The sequence below is a fragment of the Plasmodium fragile genome (assembly GCF_000956335.1).
Source record: "Plasmodium fragile strain nilgiri unplaced genomic scaffold supercont1.27, whole genome shotgun sequence".
In the NCBI taxonomy this organism is placed as follows: domain Eukaryota; phylum Apicomplexa; class Aconoidasida; order Haemosporida; family Plasmodiidae; genus Plasmodium; species Plasmodium fragile.
The window spans coordinates 190,466-217,743 of record NW_012192607.1 but is presented as its reverse complement, the minus strand read 5'-3'; the positions used below and the strand labels follow the sequence as shown (position 1 = coordinate 217,743).

General features: G+C 41.4%; 2 protein-coding genes across 2 annotated transcripts; one reads left to right on the top strand and one right to left on the bottom strand.

Annotated features, from left to right (window-relative positions):
• Window positions 1-3,695: 3,695 nt before the first annotated feature.
• AK88_02697 (uncharacterized protein) lies at window positions 3,696-10,259 on the top strand (the record flags this gene model as incomplete). Its single annotated transcript, XM_012480322.1, has 1 exon — window positions 3,696-10,259. The coding sequence occupies one exon, from the start codon at window positions 3,696-3,698 to the stop codon at window positions 10,257-10,259; it is 6,564 nt and encodes a 2,187-aa protein (XP_012335745.1).
• An 829-nt stretch (window positions 10,260-11,088) lies between these two features.
• AK88_02696 (uncharacterized protein) lies at window positions 11,089-26,652 on the bottom strand (the record flags this gene model as incomplete). Its single annotated transcript, XM_012480321.1, has 2 exons — window positions 11,089-11,158; window positions 11,273-26,652. The coding sequence occupies 2 exons, from the start codon at window positions 26,650-26,652 to the stop codon at window positions 11,089-11,091; spliced, it is 15,450 nt and encodes a 5,149-aa protein (XP_012335744.1).
• Between the last annotated feature and the right edge of the window lie 626 nt (window positions 26,653-27,278).

The following is a 27,278-nucleotide window of genomic DNA, read 5'->3' as shown; positions in this document are numbered from 1 at the left end:
CTCCTATTATGAAGGAACGAGTGCCTCGTTTATTTAGCAGTTTGTATTTGATGAAATGCCTTCTGCGGGGGATATCAGAGTTGGCAATTTCACAACTGTAAGGAGCAGTTCGCTTGCGTACATGCACATAAATGGGTACAAGCTTTTATATATATGTACAGGGGCATAGGCACATACATACATAACGTTGCGCTTATGCGAATGTATTCAGAATCTCGCTATGCATCGCGTGCACTTAAATGGTTTATGGATACAGGATCAACAACAGCGTTCAAATGCGCCCTATAAATTATTTCTGTTCCCCTCAAGCATTTACGTGTACCGTTTTCTGTTTAGCAAAAATGGTTACGTAGCCTATGTGGGGGTGAAAAGAACGGGCACCAAATGTGCACAAAAATGCGTACAAACTGTCGTGAAATGGGCACAATCTGGTAGAAAGTGAAAAAAAAAAAAAAAAAAAAAGTACAAGGCACCGAACCAAAATGGGTACAACAAACCGCACAATGAAGTTTCCGAACAGCGCGGAAAAAAAGGGTGCAGAAAAAAGAAAACGCGTGAATCGCGACGAAATGACTTAAAAATGGAGCTTTGTTTTTAACCTTCCTGTATCATTCCCATCTTACCCTCCACACACCTGATATGCTAAATGTAGAGATGTTCTTTCCTGTGTTTCTGTCGTTAGCCATGTTCTCCTGCCCCGCGAATGGGCGATAAATAAATGGTAACACTGCTACTTGTGGAAGCCCCACCGGTACGCGTACTTCCCTGTAGGGTGTAAAGCAGTACATCATATATGTTTCTACGTTCCACATACACATTCATGTCGTACCTCCCGTGTGCCATCCAAATTGCGTGTACTTATTTCCCATGGCCCAATCGACCATCAATTTTTTTTTTTTGTTTTCACGCACAACAGCCGACAATAGATCGAGTTGAAACATGCATCAAAATGGAAAGTGCATGAGATAGTAGCACAAGAAAAAAAAAAAAAAAAAAAAAAAAAAAAGCGTCGTTATTGTGTTACTTCCTCTATGTGCACGTAGAGGGGCGACAAACACGCAGAGGTGAAAATTGTAAAGAAAGAAATACACTCAGGAGGGGAACCCTGGCCGGCGTCAAACAGTCTACTATTATGTAATTTCCCTCCCTTCTCAATCCGCACAGTACGGTGGATCTGCTCGCTTACCATTTTTTCTAACAAGGATGTAAAGAAGTGAGGGGCGTTGTGATTGATCCGATTTTATTCTATCCGTTAGGAATAATGCATTCTTTGCGCTACATTATCGACTAAAAGTTAGAACATGACGAATTTGTTTCGCCAGAATGGATCACGGAAACGGGTTATACCTTTGTGGAGGCCGAGTTGTGCAGATGTGCAATCACTCTTGTGTAGGCACCCCGCGTATATAATATGAACCGTGCACACGTGCCCATATTAATATACTTACGCACTTCCTAGTGACGAGGCGACGCGGACATGAATTTCTCCGGAGTCTTATTTCCCTCATAAAATTTCGCAAAACGGTAAGATTTATAAAAAAAAATTACCAACGTAATGGGCAAAGAGGTGGGATTGACTTGGGGGGACACACACATGATCAAATAAAACGTCCCATTCGTCGTTTATATAACTACATACGTGCTACCCCCTACCATCAGTGCCTGCATTCAGTGTGTATGCGCTTCTGTGCCCAGAAGAATGGGGAACTTCTTCCCCACCGCTTTGGCATCCACCATAATATGCAGCACGCAGAGTGTACATTTTTGTATGAACAAGTCAGAATTTTTTATTTTATTTATTTATTTTTTTTTTTTTCAAATAGCTTGCAGTTGCGAAAATGGCTAGCAAAACGAAAACAGGGAAAAGGGGACAAAATGTGCCTATTTTATATGCTGCAGAATTCCACTAACGTTGGGAGTCCTCACAATTTATGGCACCACATTTTATTATCGCCGCTTTAATTTGGATGTTCTGCAAAAGGACAAATGGAACAGCTGCGCTGCACGCGTTAAGGGATGTCTACTGGGATAGAAGACAATCAATTTTTTAAATCAAAAATTGTCTACAAGCATGCGAATGGGAGGACATAGGACGAACCAAGTGACAACACAGCAGGATCACTGAACAGAGCCCCTCAAAGACAGTATACATTTATGTACTTTCATGCGAATGTCCACAAAACGACCAGACTTCATTTCGCCATTTTGTCAGTTTTTCCTTTTTTCCCCCCAGTTTTCCATACTCACCGCTGTGCTAAGCAAAATGATCATTCATTGCATGTATATTAGAGGCCGACAAACGGGAATTATTTTTTATGTGATAAAGGATAGGACAAAAAATATATATATCCGTAAGAAAACACGCCCGGAGGATTAATGTGGGACTGTTTACTTATTATTTAGACTGCTATTCAGGGGCGTAAAAAAAAACAAGGGATTGCCAATTTTGACGCAATTGGATGAGCGCAAGCCGAATGGCGACAACCTGCACGAGGATTACTACACTCCATTGGACGAACTGAAAAATTTATGTTTAATGACGAGCGACGCGCAGGTAACCCCCAGGGGAATATTTTTCTTTTCCCGTCCTTTTATATATTCTTATTTAAAACAGTAGCCAGTAAAATGGGGGGAGGGAACAAGAAACGTAATGAAAAAAAAAAAAAAAACAAGAAGAAAAAAAAGGGAAGAGGAAAATCCCGTCAAGCCACAAAATGAATGGCATCAAAATTGGCATGTCACAATTTTATTTTTGCTTTAAAGCATTCGCAAACAGGGGAACTGCTCGCATTTTTCTTCTTATTTTGGGTGGTACAGGGCAAAAGGAAAAATGAAGAAAAAGAAGAAAAACAAAGAAGTAGAGGATGAAGGAAAACAAATTCCTTTTCGCTTTTTCTGCCATAACAACATTCTTTTCTTTCATTTCATTTTATCAGATAAGCAGATGACGTTGTATATGCATCGCTAACTCAAAGCATGAATATATTTATTTTACTTTTATGTGGCCTAGCCCCGATGAAAAAATATTGGCGAATATGAAAATTTTTTGGATGTTCCATAGACCATTAATAATTGTCATGCGGCAACGCATACATAATATTTTTGGCTGATGCTTTTTTTTATTTTTTTAAAAAACGTTACATTTCAAATTTCGAGTTTTTTATTTTTAGTTCATTTGTTCATTTCGTTACTTTGCATTCGTTCCTTTCCATCCTTTCCCTTCATTACTCTTTCCCTTCTTTGTCGTCACCTAGCCGCCTGAATTCGGCCGCCTCCCCCCTCCCCCATATAGCAGGATGACGCGCCACGTGAGAATCCACCCCCGCGTACATTAATGTTGTAGGAACTGTAAATATTTCCTGTACCTTGCGCCTATGCTTTTGCTTGCGCATGCGTGATTGGCCCCTTTTTTTTTTTTTTTTCGCTTCATTTTATATTGGGGGTTCTCATGCGTGCTTATACTTGTCACCACGACTGGGGCGCCTGCATGTCGTGAGAAGGTTTTCTACAATCAACTGATTAAAGGTGTGGAAGTTACCCTTTCAGGCGGCGCAGGGATAATATCTACACCACGCACAGTTACATATATATATATATGTATGCGTGCATGGGTGTAGCGAACAGAGTAACGGCAAAGCGCAAACCATTTAGGAAATAATTTTCTTGGGCACTTGCCAGACATAATGTGAGTAAACATGAAGGAAAGCCAAAACAGCAAGGACAATGGCGGCGCGCGCGCCTCGAAAAAAAAGACGTACAAACAGAAGCAGGTAAAATATATGATTTTGAAAAAACTGAAAAGGAAAATGAAACAGGGATTGCACAAGTTAGAGGAGCAGCACGAACATTTGGGGAGACTGCTGTCCAATTTAAACAACCTAAAAATTGAAGAGAGTAATGCGCTTGCGCTGCACAAAATGACGAAGGAATTAACCAGACAAATCAAACGCGTCAGTGAGGAAAACAATGATGACATAGCAATATTAAAAATGGAAAAGGATTTAATCAAAGCAGATTTTACCAGAAATAAAAACAGTTTAAAAATTTACAAGGATGAACTGCAGCTGCAACGGGAAGAAGACGAAGAGGAAGAAGAAGGAGAAGCAGAAGCAGACGGAGCAGGAGAAGAAGAAGTTGAAGAAGAGGAGGAGGACGACGAAGAACACCAACACCACCATCAGCAGTATAAACAGCATGGACACAACGATTATGAGGAGGGGATGATAGTGGAACATGAAGATGTGAGCAGAATTATAAGACATGATAAAAGGAAGAAGAAAAAAAGAAAAAGTGCTCACGCAAATTCATCTCATCACTTTACAAATTCGTTCATTCCTCTCCAAATTTTCAGAGACAATTGTCTTTGCATGAAAAATAAGTGCCAGCACAATGAATTCTTAAATGAGAATCTGCAAATTAAAAATTGGGTTGTTGTGGATCTGTATCAAGCCTTGCTGCGAAACAAATACTATAAAGGCACCCACCTATGTGGCAAGCTTTTGGGGGAAAATGATAACAATGAGATTTACAAACAAGAGATGAGGAGGATGCGGAAGAAGAAGCTGCTCTTAAATTTCCTCAGCTGCAGGAGGAAGAGGCGGAAGATGGCCAGGGGGCCGCAGGGGCCCAAGCTGGAGGACAGCGAGCTTGAAACAAAGACCACCTGGGGCAGCTACCCATGTGCGTGGATCGGGCACGAAGACGAAAGGGACCAAACCAGTGGCGCACTGAGAAAAAAAGGTACGCGTGGAAGAGGCACCCTGACGAGCTCTAACCACCAGAGAAAAGCACACCCAGACCACACACAATACCCCCTATTCAGTTCATCCAACCCAATAAATGACCAAAGAAGCAGAAATTTCTGCTTGATCAACATGAAGAATGAGATAAATGAGGAGATATCGAAAAACAACACCAGCATTATGACCGTTAATGTGTTAACCTTTCTAGTGAGCATAAGTAAAGTTTTTTCCTGCGAACTGATTGAGGAGAGAAGGGACAAATCAGTGACAAACGATTTTATGGTAAATAAAAAATCGAACAGATTTTATGATTATATACCAGCGCAGCAACACGATTTCATGAGCATTCATCATGCAGCGGGAATTGGCCACAGGAGCAGTGGCCCCGCGATGAACATGCATGAAATGAGAAACGCACATCAGAACAACCAAGTGGAGGACAACTATATTTGTCTCTACCTTAAGAGGGAGTACATTCCCCCTTATTTGCTAAATTTGGGGAAGAAAATTAAATTAATTTTGAATTTTGTCTCAGAGGATGGGTTGCCCGATGATTGTGCCTTTCCCCAGGAGGGAGAGGAACCGACGGGGGAACCGTTCACAGGGGAGTCGCCCCCTGGGGATAGACCGTACGGAGGGCTGTCCCCTCCGCCCGCAGTGGAGCGCAGTGCGAGACTAGAGCATGATAGGGGACTCATGCGGAGATATAGGAGCCTCTTCTTAAAGAAAAAAAAACAGAAAAGGAAAAAAAGTGGAAAACATAAAAAATCGGAAATCAGCGAGGGAAGTGATGATAACGGAAGCGGGGCCTGCGCAGTCAGGGCCTTTGACGACAACCACCTTTTTAATAACACCTTTTTGAGCGCCCTGACGAGACGAAACTTGAGCGAGAAGAACAAGTACTATTATTTTTACGTAGACAATGTCGAGTATGATCAGACGGGTTATGACGTGGAGGACATTATTATACACTTAGGAAAGTTTGTAAATAAATGGGAAAGGAACTCCTGCGGGAGGAATGTAATTTTTTCTCCAGTGTTGTTGTTGAAGTACGTGAGCAAGTATTCGCTCTACTCGAGCAAAGGGAAAAAAAAAAAAAAAAATAAAAATAAAAGTAAATCTTACCTGTTGAAGGAGGAAAGGTACGCAGACTGGATGCACCAAGGATTGGGAGAAAATGAAGAGGAGTGTAGCAAAGGAGTGAAGGCAGCAGGTATGAAAGGGGCCTCACTAAGTTATAAGGCCAAGGGCTACTGGGGGGACCATGCAGAGCAAAAGAAAAATGTATCATCATTGTACCTGGGGAAGAAGATGAAAAATGTGCCCAAAGGGACCTCCCAAGTGAGAAAAAACAAAACTAAGGGTAAGGGAAAAGTGAAAGGTGAAAGTGAGAAGCAGTACCAAGAGCAAAACTTCCTTGTGAACGAAGAATTCATTCCGAACGGATTGAAAGAAGCAGGAACAACTATGGGTGATGACATGGAGACATACTACTTGACGATCCACAACGATATGCTCAGCTACAGTAGCAGCAACGACGAAGTGACGGTGAAATATTACATGACGCATATGCACAGCAAAGAGTTTAATCTCGAAGAGGGAAGCCAAGACATGCCAAGACATATTCAACCCACCCTTTTGTATTATGCACAAAGAAAAAGACAATTAGAAAAAATGATGAAGGAACATAGTGCTTTATATAAACACATATTCAAAATGTGGAAGGAAGACATTGAAATCAGTGAGAAAGAGAGAGAAAGGAAAAATATTTTTGCTTGGGGAATTTTACCTGTACGTGCATATGATCACCCCAACATGTTCGTACCACTACCATATGGATTTAAGCACAATAATAAAAATTTAGCGTACAGCTCACTTCGGTTGAAACGTTCCTTTGTTGATGAGGAAGAGGGGGAGGATGACGGCGACAATGACGATGACGATGGGTACGGTGGGGATGAGAAGAATGGTAACATGATGGAGAAAAGGGGAAAGGACAAAAAGAAAGATTATATGAATATAAAATACGCCAATTTGACGGGTCCTTGTATTACATGGCGTAAAAATTGTATCTCCCTTAACTATGCAAAGAAGAGGAGAAACGCTCAGTTGGTGGAGGCCTTCCCCTACTTCTACTGCATGCAGGGCTCCAAAATGCCGCTCTTTTCCCTGGAAAGGAATGTGCTCTACTGCAATGAGAACAACCGGTCCATCGTGCCGCGTAGCCCCGTCACCGGTAAAGACGCCAGGAGAAACAACCCCTTCACCGGCAAAGACGCGCAAAACGAGAAAAACTTCATCTGGGACAAACAGGAGATCAAAACGTATCTGGAAAAGTACTTCCTTTACCCAAAAAATTTCGAAAAAATCAGTCAGTACTTGGAGTTCAAAAGCACAAAGCAGTGTGTAGATTTTTACTATATGACGAAAAACTTTTTCAACTTCAAAAATTTTCTCCTGACCATATCGTTGAGCAGAGTGAAGAGAAATAAAAAACAGCGACCTGTGGGTAATGACATGACGAAGAAGAACTCCAAGGAGGAAATTGTCACCCAGTTGATGGAAAAGCTGGAGAAGAATTATAACCCTAGTGAATTTGAACAGTCAAATTTTTTTCACCACAACTTTATCAACCTGCGTCAGTTCTTTCAAAACTATTTCACAAAAACGTTTACCAATGTGCAGAACAGTACTGGAGAGGGAGGAGTATCAGCAGCAAGGGAAGAAGAACAAGAAGAGGAAGAAGAAGGAGGTGGTGGTGGAAATCGTGTGCGCATAACCAATACGTCCTCCCCCCCTCTGAGTAGACGTGTCACCACTGCACAGAATATCGATGGAGACACAGCCGGGGATGTGACTCAAAAGACCAAAACCATTGTGCTTGAAAATATGTCCGACGGGTATGTCGTGCCAAAGAATTATAAATTCATTCTTAGCACAAACAAGAAATTATGCTTCCTAGTGAAGAATGAGGAAAACTTAATTTACAGTGGAGTCAATTCAGATATCATCGAAATTGTGTATAATGATAATATGGACGGAGATAGAAAGAAGAGGAAGAATGAAAGGAGCGAGAATGGCGACAGGGGAGACAAGAAGAAGAAGAAAATGATGATGATGGAGAAGGAGAACGGGGAGAGAATAAACAAATTTGACAATATGCCTTTCCTGTTGCAAAACCAGACTCAGTTGACGCTCGACAAAGTAGCCCTCATGGATAATCAGCAGCCAAGCACCGCCACGTGCAGTAGTATGATCACGACGCCACACCCCAGCAACAGTAACGAGGTGAGTGAGAAAGCCGTTGATGACCAGGGGTTCTCCAATATGGGTAATAATGACCCCCCTCAAAAAGGCTTTTTTAATGCATCCGCCACGGGTGCGCTCGCCCACACCGTGAAAGAAGAAAAGGCTCCTCATTGGCAAATTTTGCACGCAAATGAAATGGGTAAGCTAAAAAAAACAAAAAGGAATAACGATGAAATGTGTGAAAAACTGCTCAACCTGAACAGTGAAAAGAAAACGTACTACCCGAGGGAGAGTGATGAAAAAAAATTAAAAAACGAACAACCCACAAGGGGCCCAGAAATCTGGGTGCCAGTAAAAGAAAGAAAAGATAAAAGGACTATTGCATATAATTGTAACATTAATTCTAACAGGGATGATTACAACCCATATGGAGAAAACGGCCAAGTAGGAAACCTCCGAAGAAGAAGCAGCGCTGGAAGTAGCAAACGGGCGGAGGGAGAAGATGACGACGAAGACGACGACGATGATGATGATGGAGAAGAACAGGAAGAGGATGACGAAGAAGTGGAATCCATTGTTCAGTTAAGCCAACTGAAAGCCCACGATGATATACATAACGTAGACAGTAGGAGTGGCAGTGTACTAGGGCTGTACCGTCAACCAAGCAACGACGACGACGCAGTCAGGAGAAGGATCTCCTACCCAGACTCGAACCAAAGCATGAACAACCCATTCGAAAATAATGTTAAAATTGAAACCTCGGAAGAAAGCCTATACAAATGCTTCGAGTTTTTAAAAAATATAAATTGGAAGGACACAAAAAATGTCGAAGGAGTTAGGAATAAGAATGGTGTGCAGCTGGAGCCCATGGAAATTGGGAGGTATTCGGCTGCGCCCGTGACTTTGGAATGTAAGATGAAAAAAGCCTCCAGAAAGAACAGCATTCAGAGTAACGAGGGTATGTGCCTTCAGAAGGAGAGTAAGCAGAGGAACGTCAGGAGGAAGGAGATCATTATCCCTGCAGGGAAATCCAATGGAGGGAGAAGCAAAGACAACACCCTTGTGGGGGATATAGGCCAATGGGATGAAGGGGCAGTGAGTAAAATTGCGGGAGTGGGCCCCTTCGCAGTGGAAGAAGGATCAAGGGGTCACACAATTCATGGGAGGAATAGAGATGGGGAAAATGAGAGCGGTAAAAAGGGCAAGGCGGCGGCGAAGCACCACATCTTGGTGAACGCCACGACGAAACGGAGACTCTCGAATGTGTTGAATTGGAACGGTGTAGCGGGAGGAGCAGTAGGAGGTTCAGGTTCAAGGGCCGCAGATCTGAAGACGCATTTCACGATGAAGCCCGAGTGTGAAAAAACGCTCAAAAGGAAAAAAACGTCCAACGCCCAGATGAGCGAAGAGGTGTTGAGTGATAATAGAACTAACTCCATGATGGAATCACAGTTGAGAACGGAAGCGATTGTGCAAGCTGGTGATTATTTAAGTAAGAGTGAAGGGCTACTATGTCAGGTGCCCCCAAGCCAAGAACATCAATCATGTGACGTCCTAATTAACAGCCAATCTTTGGACACACAAAATTCATGTGTGCATGGTAGTAATGAATCTGAAGGACTGCTAATCGGGAGGAGTCATCTACTACCAGACAGGGACGATATGAAGCAAGATGGGTTATGTTCCGGTGCTCATTTTAACTTCATGCGTTTTAACAACAGAAGTAGTGAAATCCCGTTGCAAGGAGAGGACCGTTGGGATGATATGAAATGTAATGGGGAAAATTCTTCCGTTGCGAGTTGCAACAAAAGGAAAATTACCCCTAACACGGGTGGAGAGAACGACGAGGAGGAGGAGATGGCAGCAGAACTGGCTGGGGAGCTTCCATGCGGGAAGCAGCATGTGGAGGGCGTCTTCCCCCAGCTCCTTATCAGGGAAAACCCGCCAGAGATATCCAACATGGAGCACACAAGGAGCTTCATCCAGAGCAGCAAGTCCTTAAACCAGTGCTCCATGAATTCCTTGCAACGCATGGAAAGTTACGAGGGAGGAGGAAGTTATGATGACCCCTCCAAGCAAGCATTTAGGAAAACCGCCACAAAATGGACCGACAGGGAAAAGGAAATCTACTTCCACGTATATGACAAGGAAGGGAAGAATTGGGATACCCTCCTATTAGCTTTGAATCCTTATGGAAAAACCCGGGAGCAAATTAAAAACTTTTATCAAAACACGATTGTGAAGAGGAAAAAAAGTGATGCCTCCTAGGTGGAGAGGAAGCATAGGGAGGGCATTGTGTTGTCACTTACTTGGCAACGTGTGGACAGCGCATTGTGGGCTTCTTCTGCATATCCAGTGGAAGGATACCTGCGCTGACACCTTTTTCTTTTTTCCGTCTTGAATGACCGTTTGCGGACCCCCGTGTATATTTATAACCATTCAAAACTGCTCTCATGGTAAAAATGTGCGCAGTGAATCGCATCACAAAACTGTGGGGGAAACCACGGAAAAACTGTGCTCATGCGTGCCGCTTTTGTAACCCCACAAAAGCCGTTTCATTGATGCCATTTTTTTACCTTACTACATTTTGGTACACCATACTATTGTATGGTTTATTTTATTTATTTTTTTTTTTTTTTTGTATCCTTTATTTTATTTTTTTTTTTTTTCGTTCCCCTTTTTTCCACCCCATATATTGTAATGTACGCTGTGTGTTATATGCCGTAGTGTGTGTGCACACCGCGTACGAACACTACCTTTTGTGTTGCCTTTGTGTGCTCTGGGCTCGACCCATTTGCATGCAGCACTAACCCTAATTGAACAACCCTACTTGAATTATCGACATTGACGATGTGTTAATTTGTGCAGAGAAAAAGAGGTGCACCGAGGGAGCATTTTAGCCCACCGGTGAGGCGGGTTCAGAGTCCGTTTCGAACCCCTTGTTAGTTGAAGCCGTTTCCGCGAGAGCAAATGCAGCAGCGGGGTTATAGAGCCAATCATGCATGGGGATAAAAATGGGGAAAAAAGGACCTGCCTGCCCCCCACACACTCTACCTATTGCGGAAGGGGCGACAGGGCGACAGGGGCGCAGCGTGGGCTAATCGTCCGAGAGGAACAGGGCAACTCCTGCCAAAATCCACTTGTCCTCGACGTCGTCCGTTTCTAGGCTGCGGTGTGTGGAGGGAGAAATGCGTACAGAAGTGTGTGCAGAAATGCGTTCAGGTATAGGCGCAGATGGGTGTGCTACCCCTTGCACTCGTTCACGGGTGTTTCCCTCTTACTTCAAATCCACGGAGCAGACGAAGGTGCCGCCCCGGTCCGAGGTGATATAGAGGGGCGTATCCAAGTAGCGGGCGTCGGATGCACGGGCGAGCTGCTCGTCCTGTTCATTCGTTACACAGTAAACGTAGACGAGCGGCATGGGGAAAAAAATGTTCTTCGGCACAGACTCCACTATATTGCCATACGACACATTATCACTCAAATTATCCATGTCAAATGTGAAGGAGTCATTCTGAGAATTAATGAACCAGGAGGCGCCCTGGAGAAACAAGCCATGGATGAACAAAGAATTATTTTTATTGTTCAGATCTTCCACCTTGGTGATATTTGTGACATGCCACTTGAGCTTTAGCTTATCGATAGGGACCTTATTCTCATGCGAGAATTTTTGTTTAATGGCCGTGAGAAACGAAATGGGATTGAACAGAGCTGATAGCCATACAGAATTAGGTAAGAAAATATTACACCTTATTTTTGAAATCCATTCTTGTAAAAAATTTACTCTCAATTTAAAATCTTCAAACCATGGAAGAAGTTTTTTTTTCGAAGGATAGGAAAAGCTCTTCCACACTTCCGGGATGTTATGTAATAACAAAGCTTTTATGCTATGCTGTATTTTACTGTTCATATTTAGTATACCATCTAGCACTAGCTTTATCTCGACCAAGCTATCATATATACAATCAATGAGTGTGTTGAATTTTTCAGACTCCTTCAATGCAATGACCATAAATGTGTTCGTTTCTGTGTCTTCTATTTTCAGGTCGCTTATGTCTATTTTTTCTGGGAGTTCATTTAAGAGACGGTTAATAATATCGTATATAATTTTTGTGGTTTCATTTTTTCCACTCTCCGTTTGTCTGTCTCTTTGGTCCGACTCCTTAGGACTCTTTCCACCATCTTTGCTATCACCACTGGTGCGACTTCCTTCTTTACTTCCATCTGCGTTTCCCGTGGAGGCCGTTTTTTCCCCCTTTTGGTAAGAATCCTGTGAGGAGGAAATTTCCCGACTACTAATCTCTTGCAAGTTTTGCAAAATTCTGGAGCACTCATTTTTCATGTATTCAATTTCTGCGTTCACATGGAGACCTAGCAAGCATATCTGTTCTTTGTTCAATTTTTCATCAACATATTTTTTTAACTGGGCAATATTGTATTTGGTGCAGTCAGGAAATTTGAACAATTCGAAGAGGATGTTCGTTCTGGTATCCTTGAGTACTGCCTGCTCGTCCATTTCATCCTCCTGATAATTTCCGCGGCGGGCCTCAGGCTTCTTTCCGTGTGTAGCACCACGCCCACTTTCGTCGCTCTCCCCCACACGACGGGAATCCTCTTCATCTGCGTCATTTTCGTCTTCTCCACTAACCGATCGGCCATTAATGGCAACCACATTTTTGTATATCTCCTTGAGCACATTTTTGGCGTACGTCTTATTTATGCGTCTGTCCCATACGTCCGTGATGTGCCCCCCGTAAATTATTTCCCCTATGAGGAACAGAACGTCTGCAAGAGGGAAGCTGTTGTAACTCTCCAAGTACCTCTTAATAATATTAAAAGAAATTTCCAGATCATTATAGTTGAAGGAATATGATTGACTGAATCCAATTTTTCCGTATAAAAATCTTCCCAAGAGCAAGCTATGATAATAGGAGAGACCAAAAATGACATTTTTTAGCTTATCGTCGTACTCCTTATTTTGAAATTTCTCCAAGGAACACTTGATATTATCCTTGAGGCTGAAAGACTTTTCATTGTTAATTCTGAAGCACTTTTTTAATAGTTTTTCGGGTAAAAGTTTGGTGTCTTTTTCAGAAGGGATAGCTGATGATAGGAATAGACGGAAATTCGGGTGCGCATCGGTTAATATTTTGTCAAGGATTTCTTCAAATTCTTTTAGCCACTTAGTCATGAGGTGGATGTTCTGTAGGAATATGAATCCCCCTGACTTGGATATTTCCTTGAGGTACTTGAGCGCAATGCTCTCTTGCCCTTGTCCCATGGAGATGTTAACATAGGAAATGCTTTCTTCGCTGTACTGGTCCCCATTCATATGATCACTTTTTTTGTCACTCTTCACACCTTTCCCTTTGGTCCTCTTCAGCTTGGCCACGTACTCCTCGATATCCTTGGAGGGGTCATTTCCCGGTGTCAAGAGAAACAACACTGGGGTCTTGTTATCAATGTACTCCGCCAGAATTTTGTCCAGCGCGTAGGTGTTTTTTTCATCATTCGTCATTTTGATATTAGTCTGTATGTAATTTTTAAGCGCCACAGGGAACCTATCCTTTCGCAACACCCTTATTAGTAGCAGCTTGGAGAAGTCCTTCAAATTGTTATACTTTCTTGGAAGCTCTTCATTCTCTACCTTATCACTTAAGAACCACTGCTTCCATGACATACTCTCGCTTTCTAAGCTTTCTGTAAGATTATCAAAGTCTTTCAAATTTTCCAAATTTCTACAGTCTTGATATAAATCTTCACTCATGAAAGATTTATTAATTAATTTTTTTTCTCCTCTTTCATTTTCTCTTTGATTTGGCTTTAGAGTACACTTGGGATTAATAAACATATCCTCTTCCTCTTGGGTAATTTTGCCGTTTAGCTTTTCCAAATTTAACATGATGAGACACTTCACAATAAGTTTGTCTCTTTCTAGGAGCCCCTTATCAATGTACATCCACATTTTTTCTATTAGAAGATTGATAAGTACGTTAACTCTTTTCTGTACTTCATTTTTGTCTATCTTTGTTTCTTCACTTTGTGCATCTTCTCCGTCCAGGTCGTCACTTTCGAAGTCGATGCCGTCCGAGTCGTTACTCTCTAGGGTTGTGGTATCCAGGTCTTCTTTCTCGGGGCCCTCTTCTCCCTTCTGCGCGCTGGTCGGGGCCTCCACTTGAGCGGAACCGGCAGATTTTGCTTCAACGACCACTTCAGCGACGGTGGCAGCGGCAGTAGCAGCGGCAGCTTCTGGTTCTTCTGATTCTGCTGAATCTGCTGCATTGACGTCCGCTTTGGGTTCTGCTGACTCGATGACAGCTTCCGATTCGGGTTCAATTGGACTGGCGTCCTGTTCAAGTGCGGTCTGAGTATCGGAAGGTTCTGGTTCTTCTGCATTGGCAACCGCGTCCGGTTCGGTTGGTTCGGCTGCCACTTCGGGTTCTTCTGTTTTTTCTCCTGTCTCCTCTTCTCCTGGCTCATCCGTATTGGCGGCCGCTTCTGGTTCGGCCGTCTCGACCGCTACTTCTAGCTCCTCCAATTTTTCAGTTGTTTTGGGGGAAACTTCGGCTGCTGTTTGGTCGGTTCCCGCTTCTGGTTCTACCGCTGCTTCTGGCTGTTGTGGCTGTTCTGGTGCTTCTATTTTTTCGGCTGTTTCCTCTTCTCTTGGCTCAACTGGGTTGGTGGTGACACCTTCTTCTTGCTCAGTTGCAGTTGGGATGACGGAACCCTCATGTTCGTTTGTATTGGCGATAACTTCCGTTTTAGTTGGCCCTTCCTCGTTCACGTTTATTTCCATTTTGGTGGGTATTTCCCCCTTCGGAGGCACTTGTTCCCCCTTGCGGTGGTTTCTGCTGCGGTTGTTGCTGCGGCTCTTGCCCCTTGGTTGTTGGGGGCCGCTGTTGGGAGGCCTGAACTCAGCACAGTCATTGAGGCACTTGATAAAGATCTTCAAAAAAATTTCCAACGAGTAAAAGTAAAAGGAATGAATGTTTTTGAGCTTCTGAAGGATGAAAAAGTACATGACCCCCCGTCTGGACAAGGGTCTATACAAGTTGATGATGGTGTTGATGTGTACTTCTGTGCTTTTCACAATTTCTGTTTTTTTGGTAATATTTTCACTAAGCAGTTTGGTAGTTTCTAAGTTTTCAATGAGAGAGACATCTTCCAGTATATCTCCCTTGGCATTTGTTAGCTTTTGTAAAATGGAAGATTGAAGAAAAGACAATTGACACATGTAATCATACTTAAGTAAGGATAATTTTTTTCTCTTCTTGGACAAATGGTTGAATTCATTTTCTAGGGTAATGGAGAGGAGATGCTCTTCTAGATCATCAGGAGTCACAGTGAAATTTATTAATGAGCAGGCTGATTGGATCTCTGGTTGGTAATGGGGATTAGACAACTGAGTATGCAGGATGATATAAAACGAGGGGTGGAACACGTGTTCCTTCTCGTTAATGTTGATATAGTAATTGTTTTTTCGCCTTATTATATTTTTGGAAATAATATTGTACAGAGAGTTATCGATATTTTCATCAGCATTTTCTATGATTATGGAGTAGCCAAATGAAAGACACTCAATTATTTTTTTAAAAAGCATACTATCATTTATGTCTGTGATTATTAGTTTTTCGCTTTTCTCCTTTTGGCTGTTGATTAACCATTTGAGACTTTCCATTTGAGGATCTATAATGATGGGGAATTTTTCGCTGTTTTCCAAAATCAGGTTATTTTCTATGCACACCGAATTTAGGGTTAATCCTTGTTTGCTCAACTTTGAAAGAGTTTCTTCGTTTATTAGGAGGTCCAAATTGAAGCTGCTCACTGAGAAGATATCGTATGGGATGTCTTCCTTGGAGTCCTCCTTGCAAGGGGAAATGTCTCCTCTGTGTAGCGTATCATCTCCCCCCGTTTGGTCTAAACCGTTATTATTTCTGCCAACGCCGCCACTTGCAATGGAAGCACCCACGCACTCGTTTTCTTTGGTAGTTGGTGCGCCGGTCCACTTGACAGGCTTCTCCTTTCCAGTGCTCTTTTGCATCTTCTTAAGAACTTCTCTAAAGACCTCGTTCTGAACCTGATTCTTCCTGTTCAACGTCTCAACACATTTTTTCATGATTTTGTTTCTGTACTTTTTGGTGAATCCCCCGCAAAAGGTAACAAAAGTGGAAGACAAAAGTATATCCGTGAGGATGGTTTTTTTTTTCTTCTTCAAAGCTTCATATTGATTGGACCATGATATTTGTTCACTGCTTAAAGCATCTATCAATCTAATGGATAGTTCTAATTTGGTTTTAAGTTTTTTTTCTTCCAAAATGACAAGGTCTCTTTCGTAGAGAGCGTGATCATATTGACTTATAAGAGTGCTCAGCTGTGCCTTAAGGGATTGTACCTTTTCTCTTACCGTTTGTAATTTCTCGTTTGCTTCTTCCAAACTTCTTTTCGTACTTTCTAGGAGTGTTCTCTTGGGCAAAATATTTTGTATAATTTTGTGGAACGATGTAATATTTAGAACCCATTCAGCTAGCCCTCCAGCAGCTTTAGATTTTTTCTGAATCGCATTTTTGTTAAAATGGGGAAGATTAATTAAATTCTCTACGTACTTGAAGTTGCAATCTGGAACTAAATTTTCATCAATTTTGTTTTTGTAATCTTTAAGTAGGGAGATAAATTTCTCTGGATTGATCATCATTTTTTGAGCAGACTTCCAACTCCTATCTTTAATTTTTCCAAATTTATCAACAGAGATAGTGGTGTCGATTGTAGCTAATAGCTGCATAACTGCTGCTGTAATGTCTTCTACTCCTGGAGGTGGTTTATTTAGTGTCTTCAACTCTTGTATATTTTTTTTGTTCAGTGTGTTTAACGCCTCTTCGGCTTGTTCTATGAGGGGAATTCCCAAGGCTATGTCATTTTCACATTCCTCTTGTTGCTTCAGCACCGTTTTTTGAATTTCCAGACATTTCTGTTCTTCTATATCTGCCAAGTCGCTCTCTTTCTTAACAATCATTTTTTCATTTCCAATATCTATGGCATATTTTTCTGATGCTTCTTTTTTTTCTTCCGATATTTTTTTTTTTTCCTTGAGACAATTCTTGATGTTCTCCACGTTTGCACTTGTTTCATTCATTTTGGTGATTCCACTTTTAAGCATATCCATTTTTCTGCTTATGCTGGTGATGTTTTTTAGGAGCATCATGTGGTAGGTCTTGATGCTCTCCAGGTATAGTTTGGGGGTGATGTAGATGTGTGCCCTCTCATGGGCGTAGTAGTTGGAGGCTATATCGAGCAGGTCCTCGTAGCACTCCTTCAGATACTCCGTAACAATTCCCTTCAGGTTGACGTACTCTTCCGTGGAAGGTGCATTAGCGGCGACACACACTACTCCTGCTTCGTTCTGCGGTGCCCCCCCCAGGCAGTCCTCGCTGAGTTCTATGTCCCCAGTGCGCAAGTTTATGTAGATGTTGTTGACGTAGTTCTGCCCCACACAGAGAAGCGAGTCGGATTCCCAATTGTCGTAAATGTCAATCATGGTATTGTTCAATATGCATTGGAAGTTATTTGACTTGTCTCTAAAATTGTTACTCGTGGGAGAAAAGCAAAGAATGAAATGTAAATTTTCATTAACCTTTTTCATAAAGTACTCAAATATGCTATTATCATTCTCCTGGATTCCATCCGCTTTGGCAATATTCCTCATATTTTGAACAATGTAATCTTTTTCCTCCTTTGTATACAAGTCGATGATATTATTTGAGCACATGTATTCATTAACGTAGATGAAAAAGCTATCATGAATTTTACTTTCCTTGAGGAACAGTATGATGTCTTCATTTTTTATACCACATTTATAAAAAATATTTTGTAAATATTTCTTAACATCATTATCTGTGCACTGTGCAGAAAAGTCCATTTCAAAAAAACTCTTCGATGAAATATAGGAGGAGAATTTCGAGATGGTTGTCTTTCCGCATCCACCAATTCCTAGTAGCAAAGCATGTGATTTTAAATTATCTACAATGCGAATTAATTTACAAATATGTTTTATTGCGTCATTAAAAAGGACAATATTTAGGTTATAAAAACTGTTATATTCATTTAGTTCTTCTGTTAAGTAGGTAGTAAGGTCGTCTAAATTTTTGCACATGTCGTATACCTTGTCGTTGTACCCACCTGTAGCAGTATTACCACCTCCTTTGTGGAAATTAGAGAAAATCAAACATTTGTTACTGTTCATGACAAATTTGTTTATCTCATATTTGTTATACATTTTTTTCACTATATCAATAATGAGTGTTTTGAATTTTTTTTTATCTTCCTTGTTTAGCTTGTCTGAGTATACCCTTTCACATTCATGTAGCCAAAGGAAGAGTAATTTATCAGAATCTTGGAAGGCACTCGGTTGTGCAGTAAGCAACCCCTTCACAATGCTATGAATATCTCGAAGGTTAAATTCGTAGTAGAAATAGGTAGCTGTCCTTTTGAATGTTTTTTCTATGTTATAGAAGAGAGAGATTGTGGACTTTAGGATGGACGGAACTAAGTCAGCTACATCCTGCTTGAAAGAATTAAAGTGTCCCTTGAGGAGGACACTAAAAATACTATTAACAGTGTTATTTTCGGGGAAGCTAACATTTAGGATGAAGAAGTGTCGGAGCAGTCTTGGGTTTATGGTAAAATTTCCCCTATTATAATTCATACAAGACATCAATTTTGTATTTTCTATTTTGATGAGATTTAATTTTTCCAAATCAAACCAAGAATTTGTATCAATATATTGGCACAATAATTCAATGGCACTTTGTGTGTTATAATCATCACACTTGGGCATGTTAATATCATCGATGAAGTAAATTAATTTCTGTTGAAAAGGGGGGCTAAATTGTTTGCCGGATTTTTTTTCCAAACAACTTTGCATTAAGCATTGCACATTTTTAGCATTCGTGTAGTAGTTGAAAATCATATAGAAGCTTTTATATTCTTCCCTTTCTTCACTTAAAATTTTTTTGCAGAGCAGAGTTTTCCCCACCCCTGTTTTTCCAATAAATAAAATGGGCATTCTGGATTTGAGGAACATTTTACTTATATACTTGTAAGAACAACTCTCCACCGTTTCGATGAATATATCATTCTGGAGAAGGTGAGTTGGGTTGACTTCATTTTTTATTTCACTTTCCTCCCACTCTTTGAATTTATTACCTTCTATGAAAAAATCAAACACACTAATTTTCCTGTTCACCTTAATGCTTTTAAAAGTATTTTTCCAAAATTTGTCAAAGCTCTTTTTATAATTTGCATTGTCTTTTTCTCCAAGGAAACTTCCAAAGGACCAGATGACTGAGTACACGAAGTAGTGTTCCATGCTATCGAAGTTGTTATCCTTTAGGAGGATATCTAGCAAGGCTGCCAAGGACTGAATGTGTGAGATAGGAGACACTTTAACGGACGTGTTCACCGTGGTTAGGTAGGTAAAGGTGGGTTCTATATATTTGTACATTAATTTTTCAAGGGCTTTTTTAACAGTAGCATTAAAATTTTCATGCTTGTCAATCCAGGAAAGGAAGTAATTTTTCCAGAGGTCATTCGGATCTACGGAGAAGTAGACCAACCCTGCTCTCGATATGGTAGCTGGGGTTGCAAACATTAAATCGCTAAACTCAAACACTAAGTTCATGTGATTTTTCAAAAGGATTCTTTCATTTGAAGATAGGGTTAACACTTTGTTGTCGTCCATCACGGAATTCATATTTTCTATCCAGTGGGAGTCCAAGTTCCCATCAAAGATGATGTACGCCTTGTCGCAGTCTTCTCTCTTCGAGTAGCTTCTCATATATTTGGAGAACACCCCATCTTTCCATTCCCTCGTCTTTATATGCACGCTTCCGTACAAGTCATCGATGCTGATAGATTTAGGGTTGATTCTGATGCTCACCGTTTTTAGCTTCTGTTGCTTTTGGTACTCCATTAGCATATTAAACAGGGTCGTCTTTCCGCACCCCGCTTCCCCCATGATGAATACACAGTGCCTTATGTTGATGATATCGTTGAGCTGCATTATTTTTTTAACAAAGTAGTTCAGCCCGAACAGATGGTTCCTCCTGCAGATCTCCATCAACTCTTCTTCTATGCCGTTCTGGTGGAACTCCCCCGAGGGAGGCTTCACAGGAGAGTTAGTAGCGGCGCCGTTAGCGACGTTCTCCACTCCATTTGCTGCTCCATTTGCTACTCCATTTACGACCATTTTTTCATCACCTTGCACCTTGTCTTCCGCCACCCCTGGCGCACCCGCGGCTGATTTCTTCACCGCATCGCTCGACGTATCTTTTTCAACACCGTTCGTGCTGCCGCCCTGGTGGGAAAAGAATATATCATTGAGGAGCCCAGAGAAGACGGGGCAGTTGGAGGCAGATATTTTCGCAATGTTAATATCGTGTATGGCCGAGTAGAGCAATTTGTTTTCGTCCATGTCCGGGTAAGTCCTCTTGAGGAATCCCGCCTTGGTAAGAACACTCTTGATGCTTCTGAGCCCCCAGTCGCAATGCTTCTCCTTCAGTAGACTTTGCGCCAGCTCAAAGAAGGTCGTAAATTTTATGGACAAGTATTTGGCATCTACATACCCCTCAGCCATGAGCATATTTTCACAAATTTTATTAAAGTCTGGAACAATGACTGTGATAGGTCTAAACAAAATTTTGAGACTCTCTGGTAATTTAGATCTACCCAAATAATCCGGGTTCATGGTGATAAAAACGGCGCAGTTCTTTTTCACAATAATTTCATCAGACCCAATTATACACACATTATTATTATTACGTTTGCAGTCCAAGATGGACTTAAATTGAATAGAACACACAGAAAGCACTTCTGGGATGAGCCTATTGAATTCGTCAAAACAGCACCAACACCCAGTACTTCCAATTCCCTTAAATATATTCCCCATACTTTTATAATCCAGCTGATCTGAGCAATTAAAGACGTAGCAGTTTTTTCCAAAAAAGCTCGACAAGTCTTTCGTTGTTTCAGTTTTTCCCGTACCTGCAGGACCAGCGGGTGCACATCCCATATACAGGCTTAAGGCCTGTGTAGCTGTGATGTATATACGGCTTGTCAGAGGAGTAATAACTAGCCTTTGGTAATTTCCAATATAATCATATGAGTAGTTAAAAGAGCAATCCATAATTTTTATTTTTATATAAAGTTGCTTAAAGTTTAGAGAGTTTTCTTCATAAATGTTTACATCTGTATGGTTTCCCATGGATTGATTATTCATCTCTTTCTCCGTTGTGTCTTTTTCTACTGATGGTTCTGTCTCTTCGCTTTGTTTCTTCTCCCCAGTCACTTCTCCATGTTCACCTACGGCGTGGCTTTGTCCATATCTCTGGGTATTCCCCCACGAGGAGGAATCAGCATTAGTCTTATCATTTTTAAAATATGGGTACATTCTAATTTGTGATTGCCAATCGAACATGTTTATCGAAATGGAATTTTTATTTTTTAAGATGACCTCCAAAATATCTCTGTAAAAAGTATCAAGAGTAATTATACACATAATTTTGATTCTATTCTTCACCGTCAGTTTCTTTTGAACTTTTTTAATTACATTTTCTAATTGAGTGATGTGATTCTTATAGTAAGCTTGGAGGTTTTCCTTGACATTTGAATCTCCCTTTCGTAGAATATTCTCAACGTCATGAACGAAAAAGATGGAGTTACAAAGGATAAAAACTTGCGATAGGTAATTTTGATCTATCCATTTGTCCTTTTCCCTAGTGTACATGTGTTTCAATTTTAACAGATTTGCAATGTAGTACTTGAGGGTGTACTTGATATGCTTTATGATGTCGTTGAGGTAGCACTCGACCTTTCCCTTGAGCGCTAGGGGTTCGTGGAAGTTGCATATTTCTTCTCCGTATGACGAGATGAGCTTCGTGATCACCTCGTTTTGTACCTCCACAGGGACGTCTGGAGAGGTGCCCTCTAGTTCGGCTGGACTGCTCTCCTTTGGGGGCGTACTACCTGTGGAACCACCCAAACTAACTTCGTTCCCGAGCTCATACTCCGTGAGGGTCTCCCCACTCGTTACAAACTTCCTAATGGAGAGGAAAATTTTCTGCACGTGGGTATTGACGAGCTTGAAATTGTTCCCATTGGAGAGGATGTCGATCAAGTCGGTAGACGATATGAAGAAGAACCTAGGGAAGGATTTCCTCTTGGAGTCAAGGTACTCGTTTAGAGGCTTCTCACTCTTGCAGAGCTTCACCTTTAGTTCTTCTAACTTTTCTATAATGCCCTCCTCATTAGCAAAGTCCACGACCTTGGTGTTGTTCCCAATAATTTGCTTGAGCATGTCCAAGTATTCATCATTGATGATGAGAAAAAATTTGGAGTACAAGGGCAATTCCTTTTTCACTTCCTCTGAGTAGACATACATATTTTGAAGATACACCCAGAGCTTCTCTATATCTTTGAGTAGCAGAATGACCTCGTAAATATTAGAAATTTTTTTCTGCCAAATGTTTAGCTCCGTTGAGAAGAAGAGGAAGTACTTAGACGAGAAGCAGTTTTGGAGACTCATTTGATGTTCCTCTATGGTCTCTATGCATATATCATCCACGTAGGTCAAAATTATTCCATTTTTGTAATTCTTATGCTTAAAATGGATACCATCCCAGTAGTCTTGAAATTTCTGTATTATTTCTTCTATGCTTTTTTCATTATAAGCTTTGATGATCACTTCTTCTATGGATTCATGGTACTTGATCACATTAAGCTTGTAAAAATATATTGTCAGAGTATTTTCATCAATGAGAAGGTTTATTGGTTCTTGGTTTTCTTTAGATCTCTCCTCGTTTATGCTCACTTCGATCTCTTTTATGTGTCTTTCCTTAATGAATGTCTTTTTTAATTCACTTATAACAGATACAAATTTGATATTATCCTTCAACTTGGCCATTTCTTCCTTCCATATATTGTGTTTCCTGTCCACTTTGATTTTCTTGAATTCATTCTGGAGGTTCTTCATTTGCATATCGAACTCTTCCACATCTAAGTGGTTAAATGTAGAGAACAGAAATCCATTAAGCACTTGATCTTTTTTTTTTATAAATATCCACAGCTTTTCTATTTCATCAATTTCTTTTTCTAAATTATCTATGTCTTTGCTTAATTCTTCTACATTTTCTATTTTTACAATATTTTGTGAAATTTGTTCCACCTTTTTTACTTCTTCCTTAATTTCTTCTACGTACTTTTTCATATTTTCAATTTCTTTCAAGGACCCTTCGTATCCACTACTATGTGTATAGACGCTTGAAATTTCTAAATTTTTTTTTATGTTTACAAATTTGTTGTAATTAAGCTTTATCCTTTTTATGCTTTCCTTTTCTTCCTTCACAAATTCTTCCTTTAGCTCCTTTTCCTTTTTACAGATGCAAACAGATTTCAGCTTGTGGTAGAAGGTCAGCAAATTTATGATCACTTCTATTTGGTTATCTTCTCCCTGAGTTGGGTACTCTTCGAGGGGATTCCCCATAGCAGTTTTCCCAAGACCGGTATCCCCTACCCCACCGTCACTCTTCTTCGCCTCTTTCCTGCTGCGAAGGCTCGACTCCTCGCTGTTCAGTAGCGCAATGTAGCTCTTCAGCCTCTTCACCAAGGTGGCCTCCGCGGAATCCACGAATTTCATTTTACTTGAATCGATAAAATTGGCAATGCCTTCGTTGTCCTTTACCTTCAGGAAGGCGTTGCCTGCTCCGTGCGCGGGCGAGTCTGGTGGGGTTCCGTTTGTGCCGCTTCCTGCACTCTGACCGCTGATCAATTCGTCGATGTACCTCTCGATGGAAGACTCGTCCTCCAGAGAGGCGTCCACCACGTTCCCCTCCCGGTGCACCTGTTCTAGTATTGGCTCCACCATCCCCGCATCTATGGACCCATATAGGATGTACTGCTGGATCGTATTTATGTCATATATCGACTTGGAGAATTTGTTCACAAAGTTTTCTATGTTAACATTTAGCTCAATTAGGTTGGCGGTGCTCAAGTCTTTGTTTCTAATCAAATTGAGAACGCGTTCTCCTTTTTTTATTAAGTCTTCTAACCGATCATTGATAAATTTTTTCACGAACATGGCTTTGTCCGTTACTCGGCTGTACACCTTCAGGGCGAAGGGACTGTTTCGGGTGTCTTCCCCCTTCAGCTTCACCGATATGTGTATGGTTCCTGTGGTGATTGGAGGCTCTTCCGCGTTTCCTCCGCTTTCATCTCCTTGGCCAATTTCCTCTTTGCTCGGATTCTCCTGGTTTTCCGCTGCCTCCACTACCACTGCCCCCTCAGCCCCTACCTCTTCCACCGCCTCATGAGCCGTGGCTGCGCCAGCGGACTCCAAGTTGGAACCCCCTTGGGCAGGGTGCACCTCTCCCTCCGGAATGGCAGGGAGGGTGACATCGCTGTGTTTTCCCTCTTCCTCATAAGGGAAGTACTTCACGATGTAAACCCCATTGTTAATATCATACAGGGTGTATTTCACGTCGTGGTGAGTTCCATCCTGTTCATACGTGATGCTGATCTGGAATTTATCTCCTCCGATTTTTTTATTTTCGTTCAAGGAGTTTCTAGCTATGAGAAAGAAAATATTGGGTTCTTTTAAACAAATGGGTTCTAACAAGCCAGATCCAAAAATTAGGGTCTTTTTTGGATCTATATTGTAGTAATACTCCAGGACGCACTTATTAGTAGTGTAGCATTTGTCGTTGATGGATAGGTGTACATGACAGATGTTGTTTTTAATTTTGTCTTTTGCAGTAGGAACAATGGTGTAGATGTAATTCTCATTAATGTAAATTCCTTCACTGAACAGGTCGACATCATCAGATGTATATTTTATACTTATCTTTCCTTCATTCATAAATCCTTTTCCCCTCAAGAGCATTTTTTTCTGACCTTCAATATCGCAGTGTCTTGGTAGTAGGGAAAAAATGGCATACTTGGGTCCTATAATTCTACTTATATTTATCACATAAATTTTTTGCTTTGAATCTGTGATGATCAAATTGGCGTCCACAAAATCGTAAGTGATTGAGCAAAAGTTTATATTAGTTGTAGGATCATCTTTCTCGTAATTTTGTCCCTTTTGTGTTATTTTTAATTTATCCGCTTGGCTGAGTTGGTTCCTATTTGTACTTGTTATGGATCCATTATGCGCATTGCTAGCTGTTGTGGTTATAATGGGAGCTGTTCCTGTAGATGCAGAAGAACCTGTTTTAGCATCTGTACTGCTAACCACGGTGTACTTCAAATCTTCCAACTTAAATGTGTCATACAGTTTCAACATATTCAACTCTGCATTGGTGTACTCAATTTTTCTGTTTCCTTTTTCATCACTAACAATGTTGTACCCGCCGAAAATGAAAATGATATTTCTGTCAATGGACTCCACCATCACGCTTCGGCAAAATACTTTCGAGACATTGAAGGAGTAGGAGAAATCTATTTCAGACCATTCGTTGTTTCTCAGGTTACAGGCGTACATGTCATTAAAGCTCACTTCTGCATTGGTTCCACCCAAAATGAATAAATTATTTTCATTGATGAATGACACATGTCCGTACCTGTTCGAGGGGGTGCTACCCTTGCAGACTCGTAAAACCCACTGGTTCCTCAAAATGTCGTATTCATACAAGTCGTTGAAGCTGCTTCTGTCGTACCCGCCGTACCCCCCAAATAGGATGAGGCTGAAATATTCGTACGCATTTGCATTTTTCAGGACAATTTTGTTGTTCTTTACGCTTAATGGGTCCTTTCCCCCTGTATCTTCCGCTCCGTCGTCTTCATCCCCATCTGCCGCTTCCACTGTCGCTTCTACTGCGGCTCCCTCTACCACTCCCCCTGCTGCCCCTTTCTTACTTACGTATAGATCTAAGCTGGAGAAGTACCTCGGGGCGGGTACAACGGAGCTACCCTGACTGGCAAGTGCACCTTTGTCACAACTCAAATATTTCCCTAACTTTTTCAAGTGCACACTGCTCAATATGTAACTGTGATTATTGCCGTCTTCTTCCGCGTCCACTTTTGTGTAATCTTCTTCACCACTTAATTTAGATCCATCGTACATTTCTTCGTCTTCATCTTCCTCTTCCTCTCCCCCTGCCTCACTTCTGGAAGACCCAGGCGCCGTCTCCACCCCCTCAGTAGCTTCTTCATAGGAACTGACCTTTATCTCCGCAAAGGTTTTTTTTGCGCTGTTAAAAATCCACAAATCATTAAGCGCAACAAAAGGCACTTCGCTATTTAGCCCGCCAAAAATGACAACATAGTTTTCTAGTAAAGTGCAAGAGTTGTGGTAGCACCTACATTTGGGTTTAATTTTGCTCCTTAACGTTTCATACTCAACTTTGTCCTTTTTGATGTGAACCAGATAGGCGTCGTTGCAGACATTCCCCGAGCCATCTCCACTAATGCTGTCATTGCCACTTTGGCTACCGGCTTCACCATCTTTGTCGCTTTCCTTGTCATTCGCTTCTGCGTCTACTTTGAACCCCCCGAAAAGCAGCACCCCTCCTAAGGTGAAGTTCACGCTGTAACCAATGACGCTTTTCTCCTGGGCGCTGCTTTTGAGCTCGGTCAGACTTAGGGCCTCATACTGGCCTTCGGGATCCTTTGTCATGTTTTTCGGCGCGGACAGGGCGGGTGCATATGTGTTGAAGCGTGTATGTATTTACTGCACGTGTGCGATTAGCGACGGCGAGATGGCCGCACTGCAGGAGCAATTTTAGAGATTTTTTTGTTTTTCCCCTCAAGGTAATATACAGACGGGGAACAAGTTACACGCGCGTAGACTCTCCTCCTCTTTTTTTTTTTTTGGAGGTGAAAATGGAGAGACACTTTTTGCACTGATAAGAAAAAGTGCTAGGAAGGAGATCCCCTACACCTGCGCGGTTTTAAAGGACCATTTCTGCTCTCTTTCTAAGTCTCTACTGTGCCTCTTCTACACCCTTTGCACAGTTTCTTTTCCCCATCGCTTACACAAATGTGAGTGATTAAAGCGAAGATACATATATACACCTCCGCCCAACAAACAAACTCCCCTAGCTTGAGAGCTCACCCTAATACATGGCGTACCTGTCTAATGTATATATATTTAGCGAGGCATACGTTTTATACCTAACGTCTGCCAAATGTGCACAGGTGCTCAAGTGGAGACCTATACACGCGAATGTTGGAAAAATGTACCCCAAATAAAACCAAAATATTGGCATTTTTTTTTTTTTTTTTTTTTTCACATATGGTGTG